The sequence below is a fragment of the Phoenix dactylifera genome, chromosome 15 (assembly GCF_009389715.1).
Source record: "Phoenix dactylifera cultivar Barhee BC4 chromosome 15, palm_55x_up_171113_PBpolish2nd_filt_p, whole genome shotgun sequence".
NCBI classification, from domain to species: Eukaryota; Viridiplantae; Streptophyta; class Magnoliopsida; order Arecales; family Arecaceae; genus Phoenix; species Phoenix dactylifera.
This window is the reverse complement of record NC_052406.1, coordinates 2233956-2247669: the sequence shown is the minus strand read 5'-3', so window position 1 is coordinate 2247669 and position 13714 is coordinate 2233956. Positions and strand designations below refer to the sequence as shown.

At 39.4% G+C, this 13714-nt stretch overlaps 1 protein-coding gene across 1 annotated transcript; it reads right to left on the bottom strand.

The window, feature by feature from the left end:
- Positions 1-1526: 1526 nt before the first annotated feature.
- On the bottom strand, positions 1527-13692 carry LOC103708247. Its single transcript, XM_039134465.1, has 8 exons — positions 13641-13692; positions 11481-13537; positions 11232-11380; positions 8691-10853; positions 8457-8505; positions 8128-8375; positions 7808-7915; positions 1527-2005 (listed from the first exon to the last, which is right to left on the bottom strand). Exons 1-8 carry the CDS (start codon positions 13690-13692, stop codon positions 1777-1779), a joined length of 5055 nt encoding a protein of 1684 aa, XP_038990393.1. The 3' UTR covers positions 1527-1776.
- Positions 13693-13714: the final 22 nt, after the last annotated feature.

The window sequence follows — 13714 nt, the reverse complement described above, 5'->3', positions numbered from 1 at the left end:
CTCCCTTCTCCGAATTCATTTTCCACAACAACATCAATGTATACTCGAATCAACATGAAGAACTACCCCTGACAATTTTTACATTCACATTTTGGCAGCAGCCTACATTTTAGGAGCTCTGCACAACACATCCTGCATATCTTTGCATGGTCATAATTCTATTTCATCGCCATCATTTTAAGTCATGCAAACCATCAATAAATTATTATTGCTTTTTACTCCACATGTATTCGAACTAATGTAACAGAAGCAGTTGCAAGCAGCCACGAACAGAAGATACAAAAGATCTTCGAACGATGTTAATCATAGAACTGTCATATTCTAATGCCTTTGTTTGGATGCACGGTATCAAGAGCTGTACATTGGATCCTCCACAGACGAAAATATCTCTAATAGGTCAGATACATGTCGGTCTCTTCTCGAGAAAAGCTTGAATCAAATCGGCTTGAAGCTAAACAAACCGAAGTTTGAACTACAATACGGGCCCCGAGATTGATTTGAAGCAGAGCCAAAAAAATCAACCCAGCTCGCTTAGACTTCGCTCAATAAGATTTGGGTACATATAAACTCTATATAAATACATATTTTATATGATTGACAATTGAATTAAGATTTTAATTGGTGTATTTTTTTAAATTTTTTTGGATCAATTAAATGGTAATCTGGATACGAACCAAACCTTACATCAAGCTTGAAATCAATAATTGAGAATTCATCATCTAATCTTCAACTGATTAAAGCTCAATATAGAATTATCAAGCATAAGCCCTTGGTCAGCTCAGTACGAAATTAACCTCGAATTGAGCTCAAAATAATGATAAACAAATCAAGCTTGACCAGACCCAAACTCGATTGAACCTCCATGGTATTAATGGGGCTAAAGCTTTGCATTTGATCACTGCCATTATATTCAAACAATTCGTGCCGGGCCACATTCAATGTTCAACTTCTTGGCTTTTTACATTTCTGTTACTCATTTTTCTTTTTCTTTTTTTTTCCTAAACTACAGTTCTGATATAGTTCTGTTACTCTTCCATAACACCGTTCTGGGAGTAATTTGCACTACAAAATTAAATGATTGGCTGGTAATAAGAAGAATGACTTATTTGGCCCTTTTAACTAGTTAATTATTCAATTTACATGGATCATATATTACCAAATTTCTGGTTCAAAGTAAATACGATTACCAAATAAATTTCTAGGAGAACCCGCCTGAAAAGGTAGCTGGTTTTGAAACTACTGGAACCTCCTCATAAGATAATCTTTTCAGCAGGTAGCACCCAAACAAGGTCGCGCTTTGAACTACCAATGTTACGCACGCATCAACAGATCGCTGAAGAAAGGAACGCCAAAAATAATGCCTCCAAGCATGTATTACCTGCCTATACCCATGTATGGCAAGATTGCAAAACTCAAGTTGATGTTGAGATTGATCATTGGGAAATGTTGAGATTGCATAACTTAGTCATTATGATGAATTCTTCTAGAAATATATAATGATGCTAGACTCTTCTGCAACTGGAAAATGAAGCGAGACCAAACCTCCTTAATTCCATGAATTTACAGAGACCTGTGCTTTGGGTAAAAGAACACACGAGGCACTGCTTTCAAAGGCGGGCACCCCTATAGGTTGCCTCAGCTTCTTCACATTATATATTGAATGTAACTACTGCCTCCCCTGTTCCATGTTTATCTATGTGCCTATGCATATTATAAATGGGGAGTAGAAAAGCATGGAGCAGGGATCAAAGGAAAAAAAATCAATCAATTAATGATCTAGAGTGATAAACAGAGCACCCCCTCAGGAAGATTTCCAGGCATGGAAAGTGCAGTAACATATCTTTGCGGAAATGTTCTACGAGGCGCATTTTCAGAAGTCGATGAGCTCTCAACTCCATCTGTGTGACTCCGACCATGAAACCTGCCTAAACGGTTGACAATAGAAAACCTTTCTAACTCCTGGCACTCTAGCCGTACATCTAACATTGAAGTCCTCCTGTCCAGTCTGATAGAGGAGAAACCATGTAAAAACAGTAGCAAGGAAATTATGATCAGAAAATCAGTATGACATAACAGAAATTTTTGAATGTTTACAGGTTCCTTTATAGCTTCAACTAATTAGATAATAAGAAAAGATCAGCACGACATTATGGAAAATTCAGATGATGGAAGGATCAAATATATCAACATAGCATATATCTTGCCAAAAAATAAAACTCGACATACAAGTAAAACTGTAAGGAGATATTGCAGATAAACTTGCAGCAAGCATGTTAAACAAAAAAAAAATCATTTAGATGACTCAGCTCTCACCACTAGTATACCTAGTACATATAACACAAGCATTGGGCATCAGGTGAAGCTCCCAAGCTGTCATGATCCTCTATAATTTACATCTACCTTCATTAAATGCACCCTATTAAATTTGTCTCCCTTCAGCCATACAGGGAACAGATCAAAATTGGACAAATAATTATTAATTCACATAAAAGTTAACGAAGGGAAATGATAACAAGATATCTAGCGATTTAACCTACATGTTTGATAGGTTGATGAAATCAAAATCATCCATCAAAAACACCCTAAAGAACTAATCTTTTTTTGAAGGAAACTCCCTCAAGAATTAATCAAGTGCATCACATGTCCCTTCACCTATACAGCAAAAAAATGAAAAAGAAAGCAAAAGACAGTGATGTTTTGCTTCAAATATGGAAAATAAAGTGGAATCCTTATCTTAAAAAGCACAAAGAAGGCAGTTAACATGAACGCTTGGCACCTTAAAATGAAAGACAATCATTACAAAACACACCCTTAATAATTTCAAGAATTACCTCTTTTCACCTTCTATACATAATTAGGCATCGTTACTCTTTCAGTAGGTCACTTGTATTGGTGTTTCAATTCTTTTTGTATTTTTTAAAAAAAGAGCATAATTTTGCAGTTTCTTTATCATCACTAGTTGGAACTTGGAAGTAAAGTTCTCTTTCATTCCCCTACATCATAGCCTCAGGACTCTTCGAGAATTTCTGGAGCTACTCTTCTAATGCTATTTGTTCCCTAATCCGACTACATATTAGAACCTCTTATTTTTTGAGATCGGACCCCCCCCAACACCCCATCACCACCACCCCTGAAAACAGAAACCACATATACAACAACAATCCCATCAACATGGTCACATAAAATCCCCAAATACTCTACATTCAACCTCACTGAGTTTCAATCCTCACCATTAACTTGAATATGGCACAACTTGAATATGGCACACCCACTTGTTGTTCTGCAGTATATGCACAGTTTTTTTGGATGACAAGGAAAAATGTTATAAGGTAAACATATGAGGGATGGCTGAGTCAATATCAAGGCTGCTGCAGGAACAGAATAAGGAAAGAACGACCTGCAATGCTGTAAATAACCTCCAAAATAATAAAGACATACATGGCCAAAAGTATAAATATAAAAAGAAGGTTAGAGCAATTGCTCATTATACCAGAAAGTGGAAACTTACCCTTGCCAAGCAACATCCACACAGCTCAGTTTCTTTTCTGATATAGGAGAGTAAATCAAATTCCACAAAAATTATCATGCCGATCTTCTACTAATGCATACCAAAGGCACACTTAGTATGCATCTCTGAAATATAAGAGACACCACAAATCTTAAGTAAAAACCAAATAGGACGTATAACAGCTTGTTCCTCCAAAGCATAGCGCTGGTGCTATATGATCTGTGTGACTAGAACTTCCATCCAGGCTCAAACAAAATGCAACCATCCATTCAAAACTGCCATACAGAAATGGCCATACACAAACTACGAAGTGCCAATGTGAATATTCAAAATTTTTTCTTGTTATATAACCATGCACAACCCTATTATCTGATCAGATCGGGAAGAAGGAAGATTTTCTTTAACCCGCTCAATTCGAATCTTTAAAAAAAAAAACTAGAAGAAAATGGAAAAATCTTGAAAGTAGGGCTTAACTCCCTTTTCTTTCATTGATCAACCACATCTCCTAAACTAAGGTACATAACTCCTATTTATAATACTAGCGAGATCCCTCCTTTCACAATTTGGGTTGGATTTCTTTCCTAGTTCGAATACAACTAGATATTCTAAAATAAATATGACTAATAGAAATACTCTTAAAAAAAGCTAAAATTTAGAAATATTCTAGAAAAAGCTAAAATTCTTGAGGAGGTAGATCTCGACTTCTACATCAACTCTGCCTTTTAACCCTTCACTTGATTCTTCTTAGATAGAAAGCTACATCCGATCAAAGTCTTATCCAAAAAGGAAACTATCAAAAAAAGCTAAATCACCCTGTTTAAGCGATTTAGCTTTCGCTAAATCAAAAGTGAAGGTGGAGAAATGCATACATCCCTATCTCGCAGTTGAACCACCTGGCTTGCTCGAAGATGGTTTCTGGTCTGGTTCTTCTTTGCTCTCGAGTCTCAGCGAACCACTTGCTTTGCTCCTGCCTCTGGACTTCGTGGTAGGGACACTCCTTGCCGTCCTTCCTCATCGATGATGAGTACGGCGACTCCTCAATATTGATATCGGTAGATTGGTCAATGGAACCAAGGAACGAGAGCTTGGCCTCTCATAAGTAGTATCGGGTTCTTGTACCATCATCACAAACTTGTTTCAAGCATTAATAAGTTACTTCGCTTGGGTAGCAGCTGCAAGGTCAATGTTACTTTGTGTTTTAGAGTCACTGATCATGAGCTCTTTTCCATCTTTTACGAGATAATACTTCTTCAGACGTCGGTAGAAAACTGCATCTCGATCCCAAAGCTACGGGCTCCTAAAAATAATCTAGCAAACATCCAAAGTAACTACTTCACAACTTACTTCGTCAATATACCTCAGTTATGGCGAATTTAAAGGTACACTGCTTGATGATCTTCAATTCGACATCCTTCTGAATCCAACAAAGAGGGTAGGAACGTGGATGAGACTTCGTTTGCAACCACAACTTCTGAACTAGATTTATAGAGACGAGGTTCTTCTAGCTTTCAGGATCTACAATAGCCTCGATGATGCTTTGCTTCAATTCCTCTTGCACCTCTAAATTTGTCTCAGTTGTCCTAGATTTCCTCGCCATCAAGCTCAATTTGAAGTCTACTTGCTCCAGCTCAATTAGCTCCTCAACCTCTACAGCATTGAGAACCACTTTTCCCTTCTTAGAATCCTCGTCCTTCTACATGTTTCTCTTCGACTACAGCTCAGGGTGAAGCTTCCAACACTTTTCTCTGATGTGTCCATGAAAGTTACAGTGATTGTAGTAATTAATATGAGTTGTGTTAACGTGCTTCGTACCTTGCTCCCCCTCCTGACCTAGAATTCCACCAATTTTTTCTGAACTTGTCGCCCTTCTTTCCTTCCCTAGGCCGATTCTTCTCCTCAATTCCCACAACCTTCAAGGTGGCTTCATTGTTTTAAACTTTATGAGAATTGCATGATCATCGATGGAGATTGCAAAAGAAATTGCTTTTTTGTGAAACTCGGTGTAGTCCTGGATAGACTGATCATGCTTCTGTCATAGGTACCGCCGCATAATACACTAATCATCCTTGTGACCTATTGGGTAGAACTGCTTCTTGATTAGACTCTTGAATTTGTTCCAGATTAAATTATACCATTATTTCTCATATACGAATTTTACCAGATAAGAGCATGGCTAGAAAGCTTGAGATGGGCAAAAGTTACTTTTTGGACACTAAAGTATCCATAAATAGTAAGGTACATCTCTGGTCTAACTAGTTATCTAGTTTGTCCGCATCAACAACCCCATCATATACAGGAATCTCAATTTGAGCTTCAACTTTAAAGAGTTGAAGAAAGACTTTTCATATATGTAGGTTGCTTATCCTCCTCGCTAAATTGTAGATCTTCATTTACAGACGTAAAAGATAGCTTTGCAACAGAAATTGGTGCTTGTGTTAAAGGTATCGCCAATCTGGAGAGGACTTTGGTGAGTTGGGCAATCTTCTCTTCTAGTTGTATGAGACATCCCTTCATCTCATCATCCATCAAGAAAGAACTAGCAGCCATATTCGCCTTTATCCTTCGATGTACTTGAAGCACGAATAGACCTTCTCCTGATTGCTTGTATTACTCGCACATTTGGACCATAAACTAGGACCCACAAATGTAGAGGACCGACGCTCTGATACCAACTTAATCTGATCGAAGAGAAGAAAAATCTCCTTCAACTCGCTCAACTAGAAGATGGAAGAATTTCGAAAATAGAGCTTAAGTCTTCTTTTCTTTTATTGATCATCCCCATACCTAAATTTAGGTATATAGCCCCTATTTATAATACTAGCGAGATCCCCCCTTTCACAATGAGTTGGATTTCTCTCCTAGTTCAAATAAAACTAGGTATTCTAAAATAGATATGACTAATAGAAATATTTTAGAAAAAACTAAAATTTAAAAATATACTAAAAAAGCTAAATTTCTTAAAGAAGTAGATCTCAATCTCTACATCAACTCTACCTTCTATTGTTCCGTCTGATTCTTTTCGGATAAAGAACGACGCCCAATCGAAGTCTTACCCAAAAAATCTTTCGGTTCGACCAGCCCGTTTTAGAGCTAAAAGATAAAATTGTCCCGATTCAACCTCCTAGGAGGTTGGCCCAAAGTTATTCATCTTAAAAAACTACCTAATTTCAAAAAAAAAATTATTTTAATCAAGCATCGTATAACCAAGTTATCGCCTTCGAAAGTTTGGTTTGTGACTCGGCTTCACGATGCGGCGCATCTCGCTCTTAAACCCTGATCACCCCTTCTCCTAGTAGTCAAAGTGGTCCACATCGAGTCTAAAGATCCTTCTGAATCATCTTCAAATCATGTAATCAAAACTTTAATTATATTCTCTGTCACCACCATCCATAAACATCATAATTGGTCATCCTTGAAATTGCTTTAAGAAATTAGGCTTCTCCCTCTTCACATAAGCAAAAGATCGGCTTTAACAAAACTTGCCTAGTTTGAATTTGGGTTTAAGCAATCTACTTTCAGATTTTAAAAACCATTTCAAAAAGAAATACAAACAATTATCCAAGTACTTGATACTAGTTAAAAAAAAATTTCCTAAGTTTTCAGAAGAAAATGGAATCATACCCACATGCTTGGGAAAATTGCATCGAAAATGTTTTTCTCCCAGGAACATAGTCAGGGCAAGACTTAAAAAAAAGACAAAATAAGCTCTCTAATAATTAAATGTAACACCAAACCAGACAACAAGGGGTTTAAAATACTGAGGTACAGGCACACACCCTGGTAATTAGTCACCCACATACATTACAGGGGGTACAAGCAGTACATACCAAGCAGTAAGTGTCCATAATGAACAGAACATAGACCCATGTTAAAAGGGAAATTTGATTATAACCAACTAACAAGCAATTTTGTCAAAAGGATAAAAAATTGTCATAGCATATTGATTATTGATCAAAGTGCAAGTCATCAAAAAAAAAGGAAAAAAGATGCACAAGGAGTCTATAATACAATATACTAGGATCTCATATATATGGAGATTTACTGATGTTCGACTGACGAATACAGGAAGACTGATCTAATTACACAGATATCATAGCAGCAAAGCTAATACTAACCTTCCAAATAACTGAAGCCAGGTAAATGATTGAATCAAACACATATTTACGTATATTAGTCACAAAAGAAGGTGGTAGCATATGCACAGGAGTCATTAGTACAATCATAACAAAGCACATCAACATGACAGCAGGAAGGAAAAGAGAGAATTTTCCATAAGAAACCACTGAAAATTGTTCATACCTTAAGAATTCACTTTCCAGCCTCTTCGATCTTCCAATAAAGTTCTCTACAACTTTTGAGTAAATGCTGTCTCCCACTTTCTCCGAAGTCCTATGTTTTTCAGATATCCTGTAAAATTAGGGGAAAACATAACTGCCTTTAATGACCATGGTTTTGTCAAAGGTTTCTGTAGAAAATAAATGCATCCATATGACATTTCTTCAAATAAAAGAGCAGTTAAAACGAGCATATTATCCGTACTTCGCATGTTAGCTAAAGCAATTTAGCATCTAGAAATCATACTACTTCGTTCATTTTCTAAAGGGCATCGACATCCTTACATCTTTTCCTTGTCTAACTGCACACAAGAATCACATCCTGAGGAAGCAATCAAGCTGCATGCATCTCCTAGTGCTGATTTAGCAACACAGTATGTCACACTTTCATAAGCTGAAGGGGACTCTGCTTTAAGAATTGCAGCAGGTATGGCCGGAAGAAGCTGCTGCATTAGCTGAGTTGTAAGGATTAGTCTTCTTCTTGGTTGAGGCACTGGCAAACCATCCTCTAACATTTCAGCTTCATCCTCCACCTATAATCAAAAACTAAGCCATGTAAAGAATACAATTCAAAAATAGGAACTAACAGCTATCAAAATGGACAATTCACAAACCTTTTCAGTTAACCTATTAGAAGCTTGAGCCCAATGCAGCTCTGCCATGCTGTAGACAATTTAAAAAATTTGTTTGTTAGAAAGATCGCAAAGAAATCACATTGCTCCCGAGAATGGAAAAAAGAAAATGAAGTACGCCAACATTCCAATAAAGCATCTGCCTTTTCTGTTCCAAAAAGTAGACAGAAGTAGTAGTGCTTATCAGACAAAGTTGACACTGATGGAAAGTACCACCTGATAGTTTGCAGCCTTCGTGAACCTTGTGCAACCTCTTTATGCCATGGTAGAAGCTCTGATGTTGCACTTTTACGCTTCTTCAGTCTTGGAACCATATCATGGTCCATGACATTAGAAGGCAGGCAACTAGGAGAAGATTCACTGGCAGCTACAGTTGTGGCTAATGTGCTTCGCCCAAGATCGCCAACCTGACTTGTATCCATTCTTTGAGCCACTTCAGTACCACTATCCATGCTCCCAGAAACTTTTGGGAAATAATACTGCTGCGTGGCAGGTTTCACACTCCTCTGGCCATCATACATTGCAAGAATCTGACCATTTTTGTAGGTTCCATACTGTTCAAACCAGGAGGAAGCCATCTGAGGACTAATCTGTGGGCGCTCGCTTCCCCCTATTAAATCTGATGGAGAACATTTAGTAAGAGAGTGCATGTGAGTTTGAAGATCATGACATCCCACAACACGTACATCCTGAGAAGAAGCTTCTCTACCGGGGAGCTGGGAACATGCGCTCGCACTTCTCTCTTCATTATCCCTTGAAGCAAAGCTTAGCATTTTGACATCTGATGAGAAGGAACTGTGTGAAGCTGCACCCAATTCATTATCTGCAGGAACCCTGAAGACCGCATTCTGTCCACAAACAATGCCTTGACCTGCTTTCCAGTCCATCTGTAAAGCATCAGAACCAAAATCTGCCCCTTTAAGCCTTTTCCCAACCCTCTTGCTTGGATCAGAATCAGCACCCTTCATGGCTTGCATCTGATGCAGTAGAGAGTAAGTTTGCTGTTGAACTTCTGAAGGTTTTGAAGTGCGCCCATGCAACCCAACATCACTGCTAGAAGAAGCAGCATTTGCGTGAGGAACACATACTGTCTGTAGGTTATGTGCTGAGTCCTGCCCATGTTTTCCCTTGCTGGCATCTTGCTGATGCAGACGGACCAAGGATGAAATGGAAACAGCAGAACTTCCTTCTAACAGATGCTTTTGTGTTGGTTCTTGCCCTTGAGATACATCGCCTGCCTTAGTAGCAACATCCACCCTCTCGCAAGGTACTTGTTGCAAGGAACCATCCATGACTGCATGTTCCTCTCCTTCAGTGGCTTGTTGTGATTTGACATAACATGTACCAGACTCAGATGGAACATTTTCTCCCCTATGTTTTTGATCATCCACCTTCTGCAGGCCCCACAATCCAGTATGCCTATTATTTGATAAACTCATGGACTGAAATATAGCAGAAGTAAGATTGTGAGGCTGGACACCAGCTAGATGTTGAGCTGGTACATTTGTCCATACATGATGCGACATTTTTGAGAAGCCAGCTTGCTGAGGCATCCCTGATGTAGAAGGTTGTGACCCTGATCCAGGTTCTACTACAGGGAGTGGCTGGCCTGAACTTCTAGTACGAGAAAAGCCTGCATCCATTGGTTGGGAATGATCTGTCTGTGCTGAATAAAATGATGAAGCAGCAGGTGCATGAGTATCAGCAGAGGAAGAAAGCCTGGAAGATGGAATTCTTCCAGCCAGATTAGGCACTGATGTCTGGAAAGATCGATCAGCCATAGCTCTGTCATGTGATTCACGTGGCTGTCCAAGAAGAGGAACATTTTTAGCAAATGAATTTACATTAGCTTGATTGCCAAGAGAAAAATTTGCAGATTGCCCCACTGTTTTATTTCCAGATGCTCCAGATATGTGGTGTTGCTGCTCCTGCTGTTGGAACTGAATTCCCGTTTGAGAAAGATCTGAAGCAGCTGCTGCCGGTGAGTTGACCTGACTATACGATGTTGATGTTTCCATGCATGTCTGTCCAGATACACTGCACCTAGTGTCCCAATTTTCTATTTGAGATGCTTCATGAGGCAGAGGTCGAACTGAAGCTGTAGAAGCTAACCATGTTCGATCCTTAGTCCCTCTCACATGGTCAAGTTGCCTACTACTAAAATCACGTAAGGAAGTCTGAGAAGGCTGGTTTGAAACTGGCTGCCGTTGTGATGGTGGGGCCAATCGTAATCCAAAACCTTGCGAGGCAGAAGACTGAATAACTTGAGGATGAGAAGCACAGATATCAGAAGCAGCTGCTTCGGGTACATCAGATGCAGCAATAGCTTTGCCATCCCTTGACTGGTCCACCTTGTGAAGAAGCTCAAGCATTTCCTGACTGCATTTAGAAAGATATGCAGTGTGAGGAATGGCCAATACCAAAGCCAGAAACGGGCTCTAATCATTATGCATGGCAATGATAAATTGCTTATCCCAAAATATTGGGAAATGCAATAAGTGAAAAGCATAAAGGATGCTAAGTCATGTACAAATGACATAATGGAAGTTTTCATATAAAATTATCAGTGAGATCTGAAGCATTCTCCTGGCCATTGTACGTTTATCGAATGTGCAACAAAAGAGTAAAACAAGTGGAGCATTGTTCAATGTCAATAATAAGATTTATGCATGTAGACATCTGGAATGAGGTTCAAGTGAAAAGATCATAACAAGGTAATTGGGTTAAGTAGCAATATCTCTAGCTACTACCACTTACCTTGTTTGACCAATTCCTTTATTCTGGGAATTTAGAGCAGCTGATCCACCGAAGGAATTAGATCCAGTTGAGTCATATCTAGGTACAGTAGCTCTAGATTGTATGTCCTCGGCTCCTTTTGAATTTTTCTGTACACTAGCAAAGTTTCCCTGTAAATGAAAAAGTATCATTAACACCTCCTGAAATAAAGAGGTTTGACGAAGTATCATCAGTGATAAAATCAACTCGCACATAAAAATGCATCAGTACCTTTGCCATACCAATAACATTGTTCGAAACAACTGGGCCAGCAAACTGTGAGTACCCAATATATCTTTGCTCATGATTTGATCCTCGGATGACTGACTGAGGCAGACCCTGAGGATATGATGCCTGCAACTGAAGGATAGAAGGTTGGACATTGATCCCCATACTTCCCATTTGGTGATATTGAAGCCTGTGGGAACCAGGAGTTCGTTGCTCAGAGTGACTAAATGATTTTTGGCTGCCACTAACCAAAGCACGGGTGTCATTTTCAGTTAACAAGGAGCTCTCTCTTGCAGCACCTCCACCACTGCTATGCTGCCCAAAATTTAAATGGTTTGACATATATTCTTCATTGGAAACTGTTTTTGGATGCTCGTGCTTGCTGTCATAGGTTTCGACCAATTCTTTTCCGGTGTTATTTATGGTTGATTCCCACGCTTGTGATCTGCTGCTTTTATTATACTGGTTTCCTTCCGCATTTACATTACTTGCAGAATTTATAAAGGAATCAAGGGCAACATGTTTTCCACGATCAATCTGATGTCTATTAACTAGATGCTGATTCATTTCCTGATTCACTCTCAAAGTACCCGAATTCATAACAGCAGCTACACTGCCCGTGAAAGAAGTGTCACTTTGCATCTGGGGACTACTAATATCAGATTTCATTGGCTCCAGTCCACCCATCGGAGTCACTTGATTTCCACCAACCTTCCACATACTGCCATCATAACACCTTTCGACATCCATGATTCTGTTTGCGTTATTGCTCTCACCATACTTAGTGTCATCATTGTTACCAAGTGAATCTGTGATGTTCCAGCTATTTGGCTTGTTACTTGATTGACTAGTAGTATTCAACAAAGGCATGTTTTGTTGGTGAGTCCAGACACCCTGCATGTTATGCGATTTGGACTCCACTGTTGCATAACATGAATTGTTCTCCAGCTGCCCAAGTGTTTGCCCAGTCCCAACACCATTATTTGTTTGCATTTGTGCATGGAGGACACCCTCCAGAAATTGCTTCTGATTGTGGTTATGAAGAGACTGTTTGTCCTGTGTTTCTCTAGTTGACTGCTGAAAGGACTCATGGGAAGAAGCTTCAGCTGGTACCCTGTCATTTTGTTCATATGCTGATGTAAATGAATGCTGAAAACCAGGGGCAGTAGAATGGCTTATGCTTGCATCAGCATTGTTAAACAAAGGCAAAGGTCTTGAAGATAAATAAGGTGCACTCTGCAGGTTATTGTCATCCCATGTTACTTGCGGCTTCCCATTGTCATTAGATACGGTTGAATGGTTTCTAGTAGAGGATTCTGTTTTGTGGAAACTCAAGCCACTCCATTCTTCCTGAAGTCCCTTCTCACTACTGGAAACTTGGACAGCCTCCTGCATAAGGGCACTCCAACTGCCACTCTGGACAGATGAAAATGCACCAATATAATCATTGTCCGAAGAATTTCCATGCAGATAGCCTCCCGTGCAAGAGTTAACATTCCTTCCAAAAGAAAATCCCCAGTTGTCATCATCATCAGTACCAAATAAGAGCTTCTGTTCTGTTGGATCTAGACTAGCCTCATCAGAAGAAAGTCCTACTTGTGCTGGTTTTTCCTGCAAGTTACCAGACAAATCAGCTTGCTCCTGAGTACCTTGAAAATTCTGAAGCTGAACACCGCGCTGCAAATGATTCATTTGCTGAAGATTGCCTGATGCAGCACCACTACTTACCCTCTGCACTGAAGCATTCCCAAACAAACGTTTTTCCTGAAAGCTGTGTGTAGAAATTGAAATATTATCCTGCAAACAAGCTTGTTCAGGAATACCCCGACTACTTTGAAAAGAATTAAGCGGATCTGAATGAATTGACACCTTTTCTGCTTGGATCCCACCTGCCTTAGTCATCACATCAGTGCTATCACTAGGCATCCCTTGGAACTGAGAATATTGATTCATCTGTGCTCTGCTGCTGGAGACTGGCATACCATACAGAGACTGGTCAAGCTTCTGTGGAACAAAACCCCATGGTCTGCATTGCTTGGCCTTGGTCATTTGGAAACATCCTACCATTTGTCAAATTTTGCATGGCAGGAGAGCCACTGGGTTGTATCCAGTTCATGTTACCAGCAACAAACATCTGAGAATTGCTAGGCATTTTGGACTCACCTCCCACAAAGTTATTTGACCACACATAGTTAGATGCATCATTGACGGGCATTTCGTTAGCAAGAGCCGGAAAT

Coding starts and splice junctions, on each gene's coding strand:
- LOC103708247 (XM_039134465.1), bottom strand. CDS start 13,692: ATGCCCGTCAATGATGCATCTAACTATGTGTGGTCAAATAACTTTGTG. Junction 11,381..11,480: donor ATGTTATTGGTATGGCAAAG/GTACTGATGCAT, acceptor TTTCATTTACAG/GGAAACTTTGCTAGTGTACA. Junction 2,006..7,807: donor CTGGAAAGTGAATTCTTAAG/GTATGAACAATT, acceptor CTCCTCTATCAG/ACTGGACAGGAGGACTTCAA.